At 41.6% G+C, this 20,056-nt stretch overlaps 1 protein-coding gene across 1 annotated transcript in view; it reads left to right on the forward strand.

Moving 5' to 3' along the window:
- LOC135506583 (receptor-type tyrosine-protein phosphatase delta-like) overlaps nucleotides 1–8,840 on the forward strand; it is a 354,431-nt gene extending 345,591 nt beyond the window's left edge. Inside the window, exons 38-41 of the mRNA XM_064925920.1 lie at nucleotides 649–774; nucleotides 966–1,120; nucleotides 1,705–1,840; nucleotides 7,446–8,840. Coding sequence (XP_064781992.1) covers nucleotides 649–774; nucleotides 966–1,120; nucleotides 1,705–1,840; nucleotides 7,446–7,514 — 486 coding nt within the window. The 3' untranslated portion in view covers nucleotides 7,515–8,840. The remainder of the gene's footprint in view (nucleotides 1–648; nucleotides 775–965; nucleotides 1,121–1,704; nucleotides 1,841–7,445) is intronic.
- The last annotated feature ends 11,216 nt before the right edge of the window (nucleotides 8,841–20,056 follow it).

Raw genomic sequence — 20,056 nt, forward strand, 5'->3', positions numbered from 1 at the left:
ACACAACTTTAATTCTACCAATGAGAGGCCTCCATTAAAACATATTCTGCATGCATGGTTAGGATTGGATGAAACGTAGATTCATGTCAAATTAAAATGTCCATTAGTCTAACGTGGAATTCTCGTCTCGTCACATTTTCATCGACTAAAACTAAAACTAATTATATAATAAATTCAAAGTAAGTTGTTACAGTTATGGGTTTTTTTCTCCAGGGCATCTGGTCTCGTTATCATCATAGTTTCAGTCAGGAAAAATAGGTTGTTGGCGAGTATTTTTCCTTGTAGTTATTGTTGACTAAATTAACACTGACACACAGCTTTGTTTTGGTGACATTTCGGGACTTTTTGGAGTGTAAAAATGTTTGACCAATAAAAATCTTGTTTTCTCTAAACCTAATCCTAGCATTAAACCTAACCTTAACCCCCAAAACCCTAATCCTAAAAACCCTAAACCCAACTCTTAAGTAAAAAATAACAAATTTGAACAAATTCAGGACCTGAATATAAGAAAAAGAAAGAAAACCTTTTAAAAAAAGGACATTAATGTATTAGGACATTGGGGTACACCCCCCCCTCCCCCCCCCACACACACACACACACACACACACACACACTCTCTGTTAACCCTCATTGTGTCTCCCCCTACAGGAGAAGTGCCATCAGTACTGGCCAGCAGAGCGTTCTGCCAGGTACCAGTACTTTGTGGTGGACCCCATGGCTGAGTACAACATGCCCCAGTACATCCTGCGAGAGTTCAAAGTCACCGACGCCAGGGTGAGTGGGGGAGGGAGAGGGGGAGTGAGTGGGGGAGTGGGGGAGTGAGTGAGTGAGGGGGTGTTTGTGATCAGATATTTCTCACAACTGTTTTTGCTGAGTGAGTGAGTGAGTGAGTGAGTGAGTGAGTGAGTGTCAAACTGTGTGGTTTAATCAACCTGTGTTCTGATTGGTGGATTATTTTTTTCCAGGACGGCCAGTCTCGGACGGTTCGTCAGTTCCAGTTCACTGATTGGCCGGAGCAAGGAGTGCCAAAGTCAGGGGAGGGGTTCATTGATTTCATTGGCCAGGTGCACAAAACTAAAGAGCAGTTTGGCCAGGACGGACCAATCACGGTGCACTGTAGGTAAGGTTCCGCCTCCCTCAACGCCTCTTTAATCTGACTTGATGTCACCGAACTCCAGATATGTGTTTTTTTGTTATTGAAAATACATGTACAAACATTGAAAGAGCAGAATTTTAAAAAGCACATGTTTAATAAAAACATAAATATAGATAGACACAGAACATATTTACATGTGGCACTATTCACAGAGAAATGCATCAAGCACGGCAGCCATTTTGTGATCTAATCCGTGGTGTTGTCTTGTGTGGTCCGTCAGTGCTGGTGTGGGGAAGACATGCATCAAGCACGGCAGCCATTTTGTGATCTAATCCGTGGTGTTGTCTTGTGTGGTCCGTCAGTGCTGGTGTGGGGAAGACATGCATCAAGCACGGCAGCCATTTTGTGATCTAATCCGTGGTGTTGTCTTGTGTGGTCCGTCAGTGCTGGTGTGGGGAGGACATGCATCAAGCACGGCAGCCATTTTGTGATCTAATCCGTGGTGTTGTCTTGTGTGGTCCGTCAGTGCTGGTGTGGGGAAGACATGCATCAAGCACGGCAGCCATTTTGTGATCTAATCCGTGGTGTTGTCTTGTGTGGTCCGTCAGTGCTGGTGTGGGGAGGACAGGGGTCTTCATCACTCTGAGTATCGTTCTGGAGAGGATGAGATATGAAGGAGTAGTGGACATCTTCCAGACTGTCAAGATGCTGCGAACACAGAGACCTGCTACGGTACAAACTGAGGTGAGATATTCAACTCCCAGTCATCCTAAAGTCAACTGTTGAGGTTTGGTGTGAGTCTGGACAATGAGAACTACTACTTCTACTAGTAGCGTCTGTAATGTTGGGCCACACCTACAGGGATTGACCAGCCCAGCTACTGCTGCTGCTACTATTACTACTACCACTACTAATACTACTACCACTACTAATACTACTACTACCACTACTACTACTGATACTACTACTACTACCACTACTAATACAACTACTACTACTGATACTACTACTACTACCACTACTAATACTACTACTACTTCCACTACTAATAATACTACCACTACTAATACTACTACTACCACTACTAATACTACTACTACTACCACTACTAATACTACTACTACTACTACTACTACTAATAATACTACTACCACTACTGATACTACTACTACTACCACTACTACCACTACTAATACTACTACCACTACTGATACTACTACTACTACCACTACTAATACTAATACTACTACCACTACTGATACTACTACTACTACCACTACAAATACTACTACTACTACCACTACTAATACTACTACCACTACTGATACTACTACTACTACCACTACTAATACCACTACTAATACTACTATCACTACTAATACTACTACTACTACTACTACCACTACTACTAATACTATTACTACTACCACTACTAATACTACTACCACTACTGATACTACTACTACTACCACTACTAATACTACTACCACTACTAATACTACTACCACTACTAATACTAATACTACTACTACTACCACTACCACTACTACTAATACTAATACTACTACCACACCTACAGGGATTGACCAGCCCAGCTACTGCTGCTACTACTACTACTGATACTACTACTACTACTACTAATACTACTACTACTACTACTACTACCACTACCACTACTACTACTGATACTACTACTACTTCTGCTACTACTACTAATACTACTACTTCTACTACTACTACTGATACTACTACTACTACTGATACTACTACTACTACTACTACTACTGATACTACTACTACTACTGATACTACTACTACTACTACTACTAATACTACTACTACTACTTCCACTACTAATAATGCTACCACTACTAATACTACTACTGATACTACTACTACTACTACTGATACTACTACTACTACTGATACTACTACTACTACTACTACTGATACTACTACTACTACTACTACTGATACTACTACTACTACTACTACTGATACTACTACTACTAATACTACTACTACTACTTCCACTACTAATACTACTACTACTACTGATACTACTACTACCACTACTAATACTACTACTACTACTACTACTACTGATACTATTACTACTACTACTACTACTGATACTATTACTACTACTACTACTACTACCACTACTAATACTACTACCACCACTACTAATACTACTACCACTACCACTACTACTACTACTACTGATACTACTACTACTTCTGCTACTACTACTAATACTACTACTTCTACTACTGCTGCTACTACTACTACTGATACTACTACTACTACTAATACTACTACTACTACTACTGATACTACTACTACTAATACTACTACTACTACTGCTGCTACTACTACTACTACTACAACAACTGATACTACTACTGCTACTACTTCTGCTACTACTACTGCTTCTGCTACTACTACTGCAACTGATGCTACTACTACTACTACTACTACTACTACTACTACGCTAATACTACTGCTTCTGCTACTACTACTACTACTACTACTGCCACAACTGATACTACTACTACAACTGATATTACTACTACTGTTACTACCATTACTACTGCTGCTACTTCTAGTACTACTACTACTACTGCTACCACTACTACTGCTACTACTACTACAACTGATACTACTACTACTGCTAATACTACTGCTTCTGCTACTACTACTACTACTGCTACAACTGATATCACTACTACTGTTACTACCATTACTACTGCTGCTACTACTACTACTACTACTACTACTACTACTACTACTACTACTACTACTACTACTACTACTACTACTGCTGGTACTACTACTGCTGGTACCACTACTGCTACCACTACTGCTACTACTACTACTACTGCTACTACAACTGATACTACTACTACTGCTAATACTACTGCTTCTGCTACTACTACAACTGCTACTACTACTACTACTTCTACTACTATTACTACTACTAGTAGTACAACTGCTAGTACTGCTACTACTACTGTGGTTGCTACTACTAAGAGTATATTGTTGATGATTGTAATAGGTGTGTTGTTGTTGTTGTTGTTGATGATGATGATTGTAATAGGTGTGATGTTGTTGTTGATGATTGTAATAGGTGTGTTGTTGTTGTTGATGATGATTGTAATAGGTGTGTTGTTGTTGATGATGATTGTAATAGGTGTGTTGTTGATGATGATGATTGTAATAGGTGTGTTGTTGTTGATGATGATTGTAATAGGTGTGTTGTTGTTGTTGATGATGATTGTAATAGGTGTGTTGTTGTTGATGATGATTGTAATAGGTGTGTTGTTGTTGATGATGATTGTAATAGGTGTGTTGTTGATGATGATGATTGTAATAGGTGTGTTGTTGTTGATGATGATTGTAATAGGTGTGTTGTTGTTGATGATGATTGTAATAGGTGTGTTGTTGTTGTTGATGATGATTGTAATAGGTGTGTTGTTGTTGATGATGATTGTAATAGGTGTGTTGTTGATGATGATGATTGTAATAGGTGTGTTGTTGTTGATGATGATTGTAATAGGTGTGTTGTTGTTGATGATGTTTGTAATAGGTGTGTTGTTGTTGTTGATGATGATTGTAATAGGTGTGTTGTTGTTGTTGATGATGATTGTAATAGGTATGATGTTGTTGATGATGATTGTAATAGGTATGATGTTGTTGTTGTTGATGATGATTGTAATAGGTATGTTGTTGTTGTTGATGATGATGATTGTAATAGGTATGTTGTTGTTGTTGATGATGATGATTGTAATAGGTATGATGTTGTTGTTGATGATGATGATTGTAATAGGTATGATGTTGTTGTTGTTGATGATGATTGTAATAGGTATGTTGTTGTTGTTGATGATGATGATTGTAATAGGTATGATGTTGTTGTTGATGATGATGATTGTAATAGGTGTGATGTTGTTGTTGTTGATGATGATTGTAATAGGTGTGTTGTTGTTGTTGTTGATGATGATTGTAATAGGTGTGTTGTTGTTGATGATTGTAATAGGTGTGTTGTTGTTGATGATGATTGTAATAGGTGTGTTGTTGTTGATGATTGTAATAGGTGTGTTGTTGTTGTTGATGATTGTAATAGGTGTGTTGTTGTTGATGATGATTGTAATAGGTGTGTTGTTGTTGATGATGATTGTAATAGGTGTGTTGTTGTTGATGATAATTGTAATAGGTGTGTTGTTGTTGATGATTGTAATAGGTGTGTTGTTGTTGATGATTGTAATAGGTGTGTTGTTGATGATGATTGTAATAGGTGTGTTGTTGATGATGATTGTAATAGGTATGATGTTGTTGTTGTTGATGATGATTGTAATAGGTGTGATGTTGTTGTTGTTGATGATGATTGTAATAGAGGTGTTGTTGTTGTTGTTGATGATGATTGTAATAGGTATGATGTTGTTGTTGTTGATGATGATTGTAATAGGTGTGTTGTTGCTGTTGATGATTGTAATAGGTGTGTTGTTGTTGATGATTGTAATAGGTGTGTTGTTGTTGATGATGATTGTAATAGGTGTGTTGTTGTTGATGATTGTAATAGGTGTGTTGTTGATGATTGTAATAGGTGTGTTGTTGTTGATGATGATTGTAATAGGTGTGTTGTTGTTGATGATTGTAATAGGTGTGTTGTTGATGATGATTGTAATAGGTATGTTGTTGTTGTTGATGATGATTGTAATAGGTGTGATGTTGTTGTTGTTGATGATGATTGTAATAGGTGTGATGTTGTTGTTGTTGATGATGATTGTAATAGGTGTGATGTTGTTGTTGTTGATGATGATTGTAATAGAGGTGTTGTTGTTGTTGTTGATGATGATTGTAATAGGTATGATGTTGTTGTTGTTGTTGTTGATGATGATTGTAATAGGTGTGATGTTGTTGTTGATGATGATTGTAATAGGTGTGATGTTGTTGTTGTTGATGATGATTGTAATAGGTGTGATGTTGTTGTTGTTGATGATGATTGTAATAGGTGTGTTGTTGCTGTTGATGATGATTGTAATAGGTGTGTTGTTGCTGTTGATGATTGTAATAGGTGTGTTGTTGTTGTTGATGATTGTAATAGGTATGATGTTGTTGTTGTTGATGATTGTAATAGGTGTGTTGTTGTTGTTGATGATTGTAATAGGTATGATGTTGTTGTTGTTGATGATTGTAATAGGTGTGTTGTTGTTGTTGTTGATGATGATTGTAATAGGTATGATGTTGTTGTTGATGATTGTAATAGGTGTGTTGTTGTTGTTGATGATGATTTTAATATGTATTATGTTGTTGTTGTTGTTGATGATTGTAATAGCTGTGTTGTTGTTGTTGTTGATGATTGTAATAGGTGTGTGGTATGATGTTGTTGTTGATGATGATTATAATAGGTGTGTGGTATGATGTTGTTGTTGATGATGATTATAATAGGTGTGTGGTATGATGTTGTTGTTGTTGATGATGATTGTAATATGTATGATGTTGTTGTTGTTGATGATGATTGTAATAGGTATGATGTTGTTGTTGTTGATGATGATTGTAATAGGTATGATGTTGTTGTTGTTGATGATGATTGTAATAGGTGTGTTGTTGTTGTTGTTGATGATTGTAATAGGTGTGTGGTATGATGTTGTTGTTGTTGATGATGATTGTAATAGGTATGTTGTTGTTGATGATGATTGTAATAGGTATGATGTTGTTGTTGTTGATGATTATTGTAATAGGTATGATGTTGTTGTTGTTGATGATGATTGTAATAGGTGTGTTGTTGTTGTTGATGATTGTAATAGGTATGTTGTTGTTGATGATGATTGTAATAGGCATGATGTTGTTGTTGATGATGATTGTAATAGGCATGATGTTGTTGTTGTTGATGATTGTAATAGGCATGATGTTGTTGTTGTTGATGATGATTGTAATAGGTATGATGTTGTTGTTGATGATGATTGTAATAGGTATGATGTTGTTGTTGTTGATGATGATTGTAATAGGTGTGATGTTGTTGTTGTTGATGATGATTGTAATAGGTGTGATGTTGTTGTTGTTGTTGATGATTGTAATAGGTATGATGTTGTTGTTGTTGTTGATGATTGTAATAGGTATGATGTTGTTGTTGTTGATGATGATTGTAATAGGTATGATGTTGTTGTTGATGATTGTAATAGGTATGATGTTGTTGTTGATGATTGTAATAGGTATGATGTTGTTGTTGTTGATGATGATTGTAATAGGTATGATGTTGTTGTTGTTGATGATGATTGTAATAGGTATGATGTTGTTGTTGTTGATGATGATTGTAATAGGTGTGTTGTTGTTGATCTGTTTGTTTCAGGACCAGTACCAGTTCTGTTACCGGGCCGGTCTGGAGTATCTGGGTAGCTTCGACCACTATGCAACATAATCCCTCCCTCTGGTCTGCGTCCCAAACAACACCCGAACTCCCTGTGTCGTGCACTACTTTAGACCATAGTGTATTCTCACTACTGTGGCCCAGTGTTTACACTCAAAAGTAGTGCACTACTGATTAGTGCGCTATGCAGGGAATAGGGGCCATTTGAGATCAGGCCTCCACCACCTCCAGAGGGCAGGGCACCCATGGCGCCACTCCTCCCCCAAAACGAGCACCTAAACTGAGCCATATTTGCGTGTCTGACCGGGGGATACCTCCAGACCCCAACCCAAACCCACTCACTACTCAGTCAGAAGTGCACTACTTTGTGCATTATATAGGGATTAAGACACCATTTTGGACGCGAACTGGCACTACTTAACAATGGAATGAGGATTCAATGGATTGATATTGGAACAAGTCTTTACATGGTGAAGGTAGACAGTCAGGGGAACAAGTCTTTACATGGTGAAGGTAGACAGTTAGGGGAACAAGTCTTTACATGGTGAAGGTAGACAGTTAGGGGAACAAGTCTTTACATGGTGAAGGTAGACAGTTAGGGGAACAAGTCTTTACATGGTAGACAGTTAGGGGAACAAGTCTTTACATGGTAGACAGTTAGGGGAACAAGTCTTTACATGGTAGACAGTTAGGGGAACAAGTCTTTACATGGTGAAGGTAGACAGTTAGGGGAACAAGTCTTTACATGGTGAAGGTAGACAGTTAGGGGAACAAGTCTTTACATGGTGAAGGTAGACAGTTAGGGGAACAAGTCTTTACATGGTGAAGGTAGACAGTTAGGGGAACTCACTTCATTCACAGGGGAACAAGTCTTTACATGGTGAAGGTAGACAGTTAGGGGAACAAGTCTTTACATGGTGAAGGTAGACAGTTAGGGGAACAAGTCTTTACATGGTGAAGGTAGACAGTTAGGGGAACAAGTCTTTACATGGTGAAGGTAGACAGTCAGGGGAACTCACTTCATTCACAGGGGAACGAGTCTTTACATGGTGAAGGTAGACAGTCAGGGGAACAAGCAACACCCACCTGGATATGTACTGGACTACAGTAGGATGACAAACTCAGCATCAAATCAACTTTGGACATTTTCTGTTATTTTTATCAAGAAAGTCCACTTTCTGTTTTCCGTCAGGGATTGACTGGACATTGTGGGGACGACGCAGAGAGACTTTTGAGGAGTGGAACTGTAAGGAACAAACAGTATTAACGAAACGAGACACCTTGGATTCATAGATCATGAAACACACCAGGAGGACATTTCTTTGGGCCCCGGAATGTTGTTTCAGGTGAATGAAGAAGGAGAGGAGGAGGAAGATGAGGAGGGAGAGGAGGAGGAAGAGGAAGAGGAGGAGGAAGATATTTCTACAGTACTAAGTAATAATGAGCTTGATTCAATCAAATCCGCATTCCGGTATTTACGCAGTAGTTGTTTATTTTACCCGTGGTCAAATGATCAAATTACATGACAGAATGGTTATAGGGGTGATGTAAACACCTACCACTGACAGAATGGTTATAGGGGTGATGTAAACACCTACCACTGACAGAATGGTTATAGGGGTGATGTAAACACCTACCACTGACAGAATGGTTATAGGGGTGATGTAAACACCTACCACGGCCAGGTAGACACCACGGCCAGGTAGACACCACAGCCAGGTAGACTCCACGACCAGGTAGACACCACAGCCAGGTAGACTCCACGACCAGGTAGACTCCACGACCAGGTAGACACCACGGCCAGGTAGACTCCACAGCCAGGTAGACACCACAGCCAGGTAGACTCCACGACCAGGTAGACTCCACGGCCAGGTAGACACCACGGCCAGGTAGACTCCACGGCCAGGTAGACTCCACAGCCAGGTAGACTCCACGACCAGGTAGACACCACAGCCAGGTAGACTCCACAGCCAGGTAGACTCCACAGCCAGGTAGACTCCACAGCCAGGTAGACACCACAGCCAGGTAGACTCCACGACCAGGTAGACTCCACGGCCAGGTAGACACCACGGCCAGGTAGACACCACGGCCAGGTAGACTCCACGGCCAGGTAGACACCACGGCCAGGTAGACACCACGGCCAGGTAGACACCACGGCCAGGTAGACACCACGGCCAGGTAGACACCACGGCCAGGTAGACTCCACGGCCAGGTAGACACCACGGCCAGGTAGACTCCACGGCCAGGTAGACACCACGGCCAGGTAGACACCACGGCCAGGTAGACACCACGGCCAGGTAGACTCCACGGCCAGGTAGACACCACAGCCAGGTAGACACCACAGCCAGGTAGACACCACAGCCAGGTAGACACCACAGCCAGGTAGACTCCACAACCAGGTAGACTCCACAGCCAGGTAGACACCACAGCCAGGTAGATGCTTCCAGCTCACAGAAGTGTGGGTACGTGAAGACACTGTGTAAAAATTTCCACATGCAAGTTTGATTGAATACCTGCCTATGTGTCACTATTGAAGAGGAATTGTGAAAGGGGTTAAAAATCCCCAAAGAGTTTAATAAACAACATCCATCTGGTTTTGTAGTACTATATAGATCTGTAACTCTCTTTTTTTAGTTTTTACTACAGACTTGTGACTTTGTCTCGTCCTACGGATGGCGACAAGGTTACAACAAATGTATTTTGTATTGTAGTTTTTTGTAGTTTTTTGTTGTTTTTTGTTGTTGTTAAAGCTGTGTTACTGTTTTAATGTGTACAATCAAGCGAAGTCAAATGGTTTACAGTTGACTTTACAGCCCGTTATCGACAGTGTCACTCACTCCTCTGTCATGTTTGTGTTCCTGCAGTCTCTCTCTCTCTCTCTCTATTTAACTCTATCAATCCTTACTCGGTTGCTGAACTCTCGTCTTCTCATTATGTCATTATCATAAGTGGGGCTAGGAGTATTTCCTTTTCCTGACCATGTGACCTGACCAGGAGAAACTCTGGTCCAGGGTCCTAAATTCTGAGCTCCTGACCATGTGACCTGACCAGGAGAAACTCTAAACTCCTAGCCCTAATCCTCAGTACCAAGGCCAATACATGGCAGCCATTTTGAATGACCAGGTACCAACTAAGTATGATTCTGCTGCTATCAAAACACTCAACTTTTCCACCAGACAGTGACTAGTAACCGAAAGGTTGCAAGTTCAAAACCCCGAGCTGACAAGGTACAAAATCTGTCGTTCTGCCCCTGAACAGGCAGTTAACCCACTGTTCCTAGGCCGTCATTGAAAATAAGAATTTGTTCTTAACTGACTTGCCTAGTAAAATAAAGGTAAAATAAATTTAAAAAATATTCCAGTGTATACTACAGTGTACTACTGTAGATACTAACCAGTGTATACTACAGTGTACTACTGTAGATACTAACCAGTGTGTACTACAGTGTACTACAGTGTATACTACAGTGTACTACTGTAGATACTAACCAGTGTGTACTACAGTGTACTACTGTAGATACTAACCAGTGTATACTACAGTGTACTACAGTGTATACTAACCAGTGTATACTACAGTGTACTACAGTATATACTAACCAGTGTATACTACAGTGTACTACAGTGTATACTAACCAGTGTATACTACAGTGTACTACAGTGTATACTAACCAGTGTATACTACAGTGTACTACAGTGTATACTAACCAGTGTATACTACAGTGTACTACAGTGTATACTAACCAGTGTATACTACAGTGTACTACAGTGTATACTAACCAGTGTATACTACAGTGTACTACTGTAGATACTAACCAGTGTATACTACAGTGTACTACAGTGTATACTAACCAGTGTGTACTACTGTAGATACTAACCAGTGTATACTACAGTGTACTCCAGTGTATACTAACCAGTGTATACTACAGTGTATTCCAGTGTATACTACATACTAACGAGAAAAGCCCAGTTATGACAGAAACAGATATGCACATAAATTGCTAGATAGAAGCAAAGTATTTGTCCCAATAAGCTTCACTAAGAGATCTCTCAACGATGAAGGAAAAGAGGAATGGAGGGAGTGAAGGAGGGAGGGAGGGATGGGGAACGAAGAGAGGGAGGGATGGGGAACGGATGGAGGGTGGGATGGGGAAAGGAGGGAGGGAGGGAGGGATGGGGAACGAAGAGAGGGAGGGATGGGGAACGGAGAGAGGGAGGGATGGGGAACGGAGAGAGGGAGGGAAGGATGGAGGGAGGGATGGGGAATGAAGAGAGGGGAGGATGGAGAGATGGAGGGAGGGAGGGAGGGAGGGAGGGAGGGAGGGGGAGGGAGGGATGGGGAAAGGAGGGAGGGAGGGAGGGATGGGGAACGAAGAGAGGGAGGGATGGGGAACGGAGAGAGGGAGGGAAGGATGGAGGGAGGGATGGGGAATGAAGAGAGGGGAGGATGGAAAGATGGAGGGAGGGAGGGAGGGAGGGAGGGATGGGGAAAGGAGGGAGGGAGGGAGGGATGGGGAACGAAGAGAGGGAGGGATGGGGAACGGAGAGAGGGAGGGAAGGATGGAGGGAGGGATGGGGAATGAAGAGAGGGGAGGATGGAGAGATGGAGGGAGGGAGGGAGGGAGGGAGGGAGGGAGGGAGGGAGGGATGGGGAACGGAGGGAGGGATGGATGGAGGAAAGGAGGGAGGGAGGGAGGGAGGAAAGGAGGGAGGGTTGGATGGAGGAAAGGAGGGAGGGATGGATGGAGGAAAGGAGGGAGGGATGGAGGAAAGAGGAGGGAGGGTGAAGGTATTTTTCTTACTGGAATGCTCCCAGATATATAAGCGTTCTCTCTCTGATTCAGTACTCGTGCAATAAGTATGTGTGACTATTATATTTCTGTCAAGTGTCTCACTACTCTAGTTTCTCCGTGTATAATGTTGACGAGGACCTATCTTTTCAGGCACCATGGTGTTATTTTGACTGATATTGAGTGAGACCTGCCCAATGAAACGTGTCCGTGTCAAGGACCTTTGACCCAGGAAGTAGATACATTTTTGTCTTGTCATGGCACAAGTAGACAATGTCGTCCTTTTGTGTGTATCACAGCAATGAATGAGCAACAAATTGTAGTATTTCCAAACAGCATCAAATAAGTATTGTTAAGTTTAGACTGTATAGTGCCTTATAATTGCTCGCCTATTTTGATAAAGTTTAAGTTGTTAGTAATAATTGTATGTATGTTTACTGGAATGTTCATTGTGTGTGTAATGTAAAGGATTTCGTTGTTATGGTTGTTTTTAGTATGTTACGATATGTTATGGGAGTTTATGGAAGAGTCATTAAGGAACGGGGGGGTTTCTGTTTTTCATTCACCACTTCTCTCATTCACCTTCATCTAGGCAACAAATGACCAGCCTAGTGTAATGTCTCTGGGTTAAACCCCAACATGGTCAACAGCTAACCTAGTGTAATGTCTCTGGGTTAAACCCCAACATGGTCAACAGCTAACCTAGTGTAATGTATTTGGTTTCAACCCCAACATGGTCAACAGCTAACCTAGTGTAATGTCTTTGGTTTAAACCCCAACATGGTCAACAGCTAACCTAGTGTAATGTCTTTGGTTTAAAACCCCAACATGGTCAACAGCTAACCTAGTGTAATGTCTTCGGGTTAAACCCCAACATGGTCAACAGCTAACCTAGTGTAATGTATTTGGTTTAAAACCCCAACATGGTCAACAGCTAACCTAGTGTAATGTCTCTGGGTTAAACCCCAACATGGTCAACAGCTAACCTAGTGTAATGTCTCTGGGTTAAACCCCAACATGGTCAACAGGTAACCTAGTGTAATGTCTTCGGTTTAAACCCCAACATGGTCAACAGGTAACCTAGTGTAATGTCTTCGGTTTAAACCCCAACATGGTCAACAGCTAACCTAGTGTAATGTATTTGGTTTAAACCCCAACATGGTCAACAGCTAACCTAGTGTAATGTCTTTGGTTTAAACCCCAACATGGTCAACATCTAACCTAGTGTAATATCTTTGTTTAAACCCCAACATGGTCAACAGCTAACCTAGTGTAATGTCTTTGGTTTAAAACCCCAACATGGTCAACAGCTAACCTAGTGTAATGTCTTTGGTTTAAAACCCCAACATGGTCAACAGCTAACCTAGTGTAATGTCTTCGGGTTAAACCCCAACATGGTCAACAGCTAACCTAGTGTAATGTCTTCGGGTTAAACCCCAACATGGTCAACAGCTAACCTAGTGTAATGTCTTCGGTTTAAACCCCAACATGGTCAACATCTAACCTAGTGTAATGTCTCTGGGTTAAACCCCAACATGGTCAACAGCTAACCTAGTGTAATGTCTTCGGTTTAAACCCCAACATGGTCAACAGCTAACCTAGTGTAATGTCTTTGGTTTAAAACCCCAACATGGTCAACAGCTAACCTAGTGTAATGTCTTTGGTTTAAACCCCAACATGGTCAACAGGTAACCTAGTGTAATGTCTCTGGGTTAAACCCCAACATGGTCAACAGGTAACCTAGTGTAATGTCTCTGGGTTAAACCCCAACATGGTCAACAGCTAACCTAGTGTAATGTCTTCGGGTTAAACCCCAACATGGTCAACAGGTAACCTAGTGTAATGTCTCTGGGTTAAACCCCAACATGGTCAACAGCTAACCTAATGTAATGTCTTCGGTTTATACCCCAACATGGTCAACAGCTAACCTAGTGTAATGTCTCTGGGTTAAACCCCAACATGGTCAACAGGTAACCTAGTGTAATGTCTTTGGTTTAAACCCCAACATGGTCAACAGGTAATCTAGTGTAATGTCTCTGGGTTAAACCCCAACATGGTCAACAGCTAACCTAGTGTAATGTCTCTGGTTTATACCCCAACATGGTCAACAGCTAACCTAGTGTAATGTCTCTGGGTTAAACCCCAACATGGTCAACAGCTAACCTAGTGTAATGTCTTCGGTTTAAACCCCAACATGGTCAACAGCTAACCTAGTGTAATGTCTTCGGTTTAAAACCCCAACATGGTCAACAGCTAACCTAGTGTAATGTCTTTGGTTTAAAACCCCAACATGGTCAACAGCTAACCTAGTGTAATGTCTTTGGTTTAAACCCCAACATGGTCAACAGCTAACCTAGTGTAATGTCTTCGGGTTAAACCCCAACATGGTCAACAGCTAACCTAGTGTAATGTCTTCGGGTTAAACCCCAACATGGTCAACAGCTAACCTAGTGTAATGTCTCTGGGTTAAACCCCAACATGGTCAACAGCTAACCTAGTGTAATGTCTCTGGGTTAAACCCCAACATGGTCAACAGCTAACCTAGTGTAATGTCTTCGGTTTAAACCCCAACATGGTCAACAGCTAACCTAGTGTAATGTCTTCGGTTTAAAACCCCAACATGGTCAACAGCTAACCTAGTGTAATGTCTTTGGTTTAAAACCCCAACATGGTCAACAGCTAACCTAGTGTAATGTCTTTGGTTTAAACCCCAACATGGTCAACAGCTAACCTAGTGTAATGTCTTCGGGTTAAACCCCAACATGGTCAACAGCTAACCTAGTGTAATGTCTTCGGGTTAAACCCCAACATGGTCAACAGCTAACCTAGTGTAATGTCTCTGGGTTAAACCCCAACATGGTCAACAGCTAACCTAGTGTAATGTCTCTGGGTTAAACCCCAACATGGTCAACAGCTAACCTAGTGTAATGTCTCTGGGTTAAACCCCAACATGGTCAACAGCTAACCTAGTGTAATGTCTTCGGTTTAAACCCCAACATGGTCAACAGCTAACCTAGTGTAATGTCTTCGGTTTAAAACCCCAACATGGTCAACAGCTAACCTAGTGTAATGTCTTTGGTTTAAAACCCCAACATGGTCAACAGCTAACCTAGTGTAATGTCTTTGGTTTAAACCCCAACATGGTCAACAGCTAACCTAGTGTAATGTCTTCGGGTTAAACCCCAACATGGTCAACAGCTAACCTAGTGTAATGTCTTCGGGTTAAACCCCAACATGGTCAACAGCTAACCTAGTGTAATGTCTTCGGGTTAAACCCCAACATGGTCAACAGCTAACCTAGTGTAATGTCTTCGGGTTAAACCCCAACATGGTCAACAGCTAACCTAGTGTAATGTCTCTGGGTTAAACCCCAACATGGTCAACAGCTAACCTAGTGTAATGTCTCTGGGTTAAACCCCAACATGGTCAACAGCTAACCTAGTGTAATGTCTCTGGGTTAAACCCCAACATGGTCAACAGCTAACCTAGTGTAATGTCTTCGGTTTAAACCCCAACATGGTCAACAGCTAACCTAGTGTAATGTCTTCGGTTTAAAACCCCAACATGGTCAACAGCTAACCTAGTGTAATGTCTTTGGTTTAAAACCCCAACATGGTCAACAGCTAACCTAGTGTAATGTCTTTGGTTTAAACCCCAACATGGTCAACAGCTAACCTAGTGTAATGTCTTCGGGTTAAACCCCAACATGGTCAACAGCTAACCTAGTGTAATGTCTTCGGGTTAAACCCCAACATGGTCAACAGCTAACCTAGTGTAATGTCTCTGGGTTAAACCCCAACATGGTCAACAGCTAACCTAGTGTAATGTCTCTGGGTTAAACCCCAACATGGTCAACAGCTAACCTAGTGTAATGTCTCTGGGTTAAACCCCAACATGGTCAACAGCTAACCTAGTGTAATGTCTCTGGGTTAAACCCCAACATGGTCAACAGCTAACCTAGTGTAATGTCTTCGGTTTAAACCCCAACATGGTCAACAGCTAACCTAGTGTAATGTCTCTGGTTTATACCCCAACATGGTCAACAGCTAACCTAGTGTAATGTCTCTGGGTTAAACCTCAACATGGTCAACAGCTAACCTAGTGTAATGTCTTCGGTTTAAACCCCAACATGGTCAACAGCTAACCTAGTGTAATGTCTCTGGGTTAAACCCCAACATGGTCAACAGCTAACCTAGTGTAATGTCTCTGGGTTAAACCCCAACATGGTCAACAGCTAACCTAGTGTAATGTCTCTGGGTTAAACCCCAACATGGTCAACAGCTAACCTAGTGTAATGTCTCTGGGTTAAACCCCAACATGGTCAACAGCTAACCTAGTGTAATGTCTCTGGGTTAAACCCCAACATGGTCAACAGCTAACCTAGTGTAATGTCTTCGGTTTAAACCCCAACATGGTCAACAGCTAACCTAGTGTAATGTCTTCGGTTTAAACCCCAACATGGTCAACAGCTAACCTAGTGTAATGTCTTCGGGTTAAACCCCAACATGGTCAACAGCTAACCTAGTGTAATGTCTTTGGTTTAAAACCCCAACATGGTCAACAGCTAACCTAGTGTAATGTCTTCAGTTTAAACCCCAACATGGTCAACAGCTAACCTAGTGTAATGTCTCTGGGTTAAACCCCAACATGGTCAACAGCTAACCTAGTGTAATGTCTTTGGGTTAAACCCCAACATGGTCAACAGCTAACCTAGTGTAATGTCTCTGGGTTAAACCCCAACATGGTCAACAGCTAACCTAGTGTAATGTCTTCGGTTTCAACCCCAACATGGTCAACAGCTAACCTAGTGTAATGTCTCTGGGTTAAACCCCAACATGGTCAACAGCTAACCTAGTGTAATGTCTTCGGTTTATACCCCAACATGGTCAACAGCTAACCTAGTGTAATGTCTTTGGTTTAAACCCCAACATGGTCAACAGCTAACCTAGTGTAATGTCTTTGGTTTAAAACCCCAACATGGTCAACAGCTAACCTAGTGTAATGTCTCTGGGTTAAACCCCAACATGGTCAACAGCTAACCTAGTGTAATGTCTCTGGGTTAAACCCCAACATGGTCAACAGCTAACCTAGTGTAATGTCTTCGGTTTATACCCCAACATGGTCAACAGCTAACCTAGTGTAATGTCTTTGGTTTAAACCCCAACATGGTCAACAGCTAACCTAGTGTAATGTCTTTGGTTTAAACCCCAACATGGTCAACAGCTAACCTAGTGTAATGTCTTTGGTTTAAACCCCAACATGGTCAACAGCTAACCTAGTGTAATGTCTTTGGTTTAAACCCCAACATGGTCAACAGCTAACCTAGTGTAATGTCTTCGGTTTAAACCCCAACATGGTCAACAGCTAACCTAGTGTAATGTCTCTGGGTTAAACCCCAACATGGTCAACAGCTAACCTAGTGTAATGTCTCTGGGTTTAAACCCCAACATGGTCAACAGCTAACCTAGTGTAATGTCTCTGGGTTAAACCCCAACATGGTCAACAGCTAACCTAGTGTAATGTCTCTGGGTTAAACCCCAACATGGTCAACAGCTAACCTAGTGTAATGTATTTGGGTTTAAACCCCAACATGGTCAACAGCTAACCTAGTGTAATGTCTCTGGGTTAAACCCCAACATGGTCAACAGCTAACCTAGTGTAATGTCTTTGGGTTAAACCCCAACATGGTCAACAGCTAACCTAGTGTAATGTCTCTGGGTTAAACCCCAACATGGTCAACAGCTAACCTAGTGTAATGTCTTCGGTTTAAACCCCAACATGGTCAACAGCTAACCTAGTGTAATGTCTTCGGTTTAAACCCCAACATGGTCAACAGCTAACCTAGTGTAATGTCTTCGGGTTAAACCCCAACATGGTCAACAGCTAACCTAGTGTAATGTCTTCGGGTTAAACCCCAACATGGTCAACAGCTAACCTAGTGTAATGTCTTCGGGTTAAACCCCAACATGGTCAACAGCTAACCTAGTGTAATGTCTCTGGTTTAAACCCCAACATGGTCAACAGCTAACCTAGTGTAATGTCTCTGGGTTAAACCCCAACATGGTCAACAGCTAACCTAGTGTAATGTCTCTGGGTTTAAACCCCAACATGGTCAACAGCTAACCTAGTGTAATGTCTCTGGGTTAAACCCCAACATGGTCAACAGCTAACCTAGTGTAATGTCTTCGGTTTCAACCCCAACATGGTCAACAGCTAACCTAGTGTAATGTCTCTGGGTTAAACCCCAACATGGTCAACAGCTAACCTAGTGTAATGTCTTCGGTTTATACCCCAACATGGTCAACAGCTAACCTAGTGTAATGTCTTTGGTTTAAACCCCAACATGGTCAACAGCTAACCTAGTGTAATGTCTTTGGTTTAAAACCCCAACATGGTCAACAGCTAACCTAGTGTAATGTCTCTGGGTTAAACCCCAACATGGTCAACAGCTAACCTAGTGTAATGTCTTTGGTTTAAACCCCAACATGGTCAACAGCTAACCTAGTGTAATGTCTTCGGTTTAAACCCCAACATGGTCAACAGCTAACCTAGTGTAATGTCTCTGGGTTAAACCCCAACATGGTCAACAGCTAACCTAGTGTAATGTCTCTGGGTTTAAACCCCAACATGGTCAACAGCTAACCTAGTGTAATGTCTCTGGGTTAAACCCCAACATGGTCAACAGCTAACCTAGTGTAATGTCTCTGGGTTAAACCCCAACATGGTCAACAGCTAACCTAGTGTAATGTATTTGGGTTTAAACCCCAACATGGTCAACAGCTAACCTAGTGTAATGTCTCTGGGTTAAACCCCAACATGGTCAACAGCTAACCTAGTGTAATGTCTTCGGGTTAAACCCCAACATGGTCAACAGCTAACCTAGTGTAATGTCTCTGGGTTAAACCCCAACATGGTCAACAGCTAACCTAGTGTAATGTCTTCGGTTTAAACCCCAACATGGTCAACAGCTAACCTAGTGTAATGTCTTCGGTTTAAACCCCAACATGGTCAACAGCTAACCTAGTGTAATGTCTTCGGGTTAAACCCCAACATGGTCAACAGCTAACCTAGTGTAATGTCTTCGGGTTAAACCCCAACATGGTCAACAGCTAACCTAGTGTAATGTCTTCGGGTTAAACCCCAACATGGTCAACAGCTAACCTAGTGTAATGTCTTTGGGTTAAACCCCAACATGGTCAACAGCTAACCTAGTGTAATGTCTCTGGGTTAAACCCCAACATGGTCAACAGCTAACCTAGTGTAATGTCTTCGGTTTCAACCCCAACATGGTCAACAGCTAACCTAGTGTAATGTCTCTGGGTTAAACCCCAACATGGTCAACAGCTAACCTAGTGTAATGTCTTCGGTTTATACCCCAACATGGTCAACAGCTAACCTAGTGTAATGTCTTTGGTTTAAACCCCAACATGGTCAACAGCTAACCTAGTGTAATGTCTTTGGTTTAAAACCCCAACATGGTCAACAGCTAACCTAGTGTAATGTCTCTGGGTTAAACCCCAACATGGTCAACAGCTAACCTAGTGTAATGTCTCTGGGTTAAACCCCAACATGGTCAACAGCTAACCTAGTGTAATGTCTTCGGTTTATACCCCAACATGGTCAACAGCTAACCTAGTGTAATGTCTTTGGTTTAAACCCCAACATGGTCAACAGCTAACCTAGTGTAATGTCTTTGGTTTAAACCCCAACATGGTCAACAGCTAACCTAGTGTAATGTCTTTGGTTTAAACCCCAACATGGTCAACAGCTAACCTAGTGTAATGTCTTTGGTTTAAACCCCAACATG

The sequence above is a fragment of the Oncorhynchus masou genome, chromosome 20 (genome assembly GCF_036934945.1).
Source record: "Oncorhynchus masou masou isolate Uvic2021 chromosome 20, UVic_Omas_1.1, whole genome shotgun sequence".
NCBI lineage: Eukaryota > Metazoa > Chordata > Actinopteri > Salmoniformes > Salmonidae > Oncorhynchus > Oncorhynchus masou.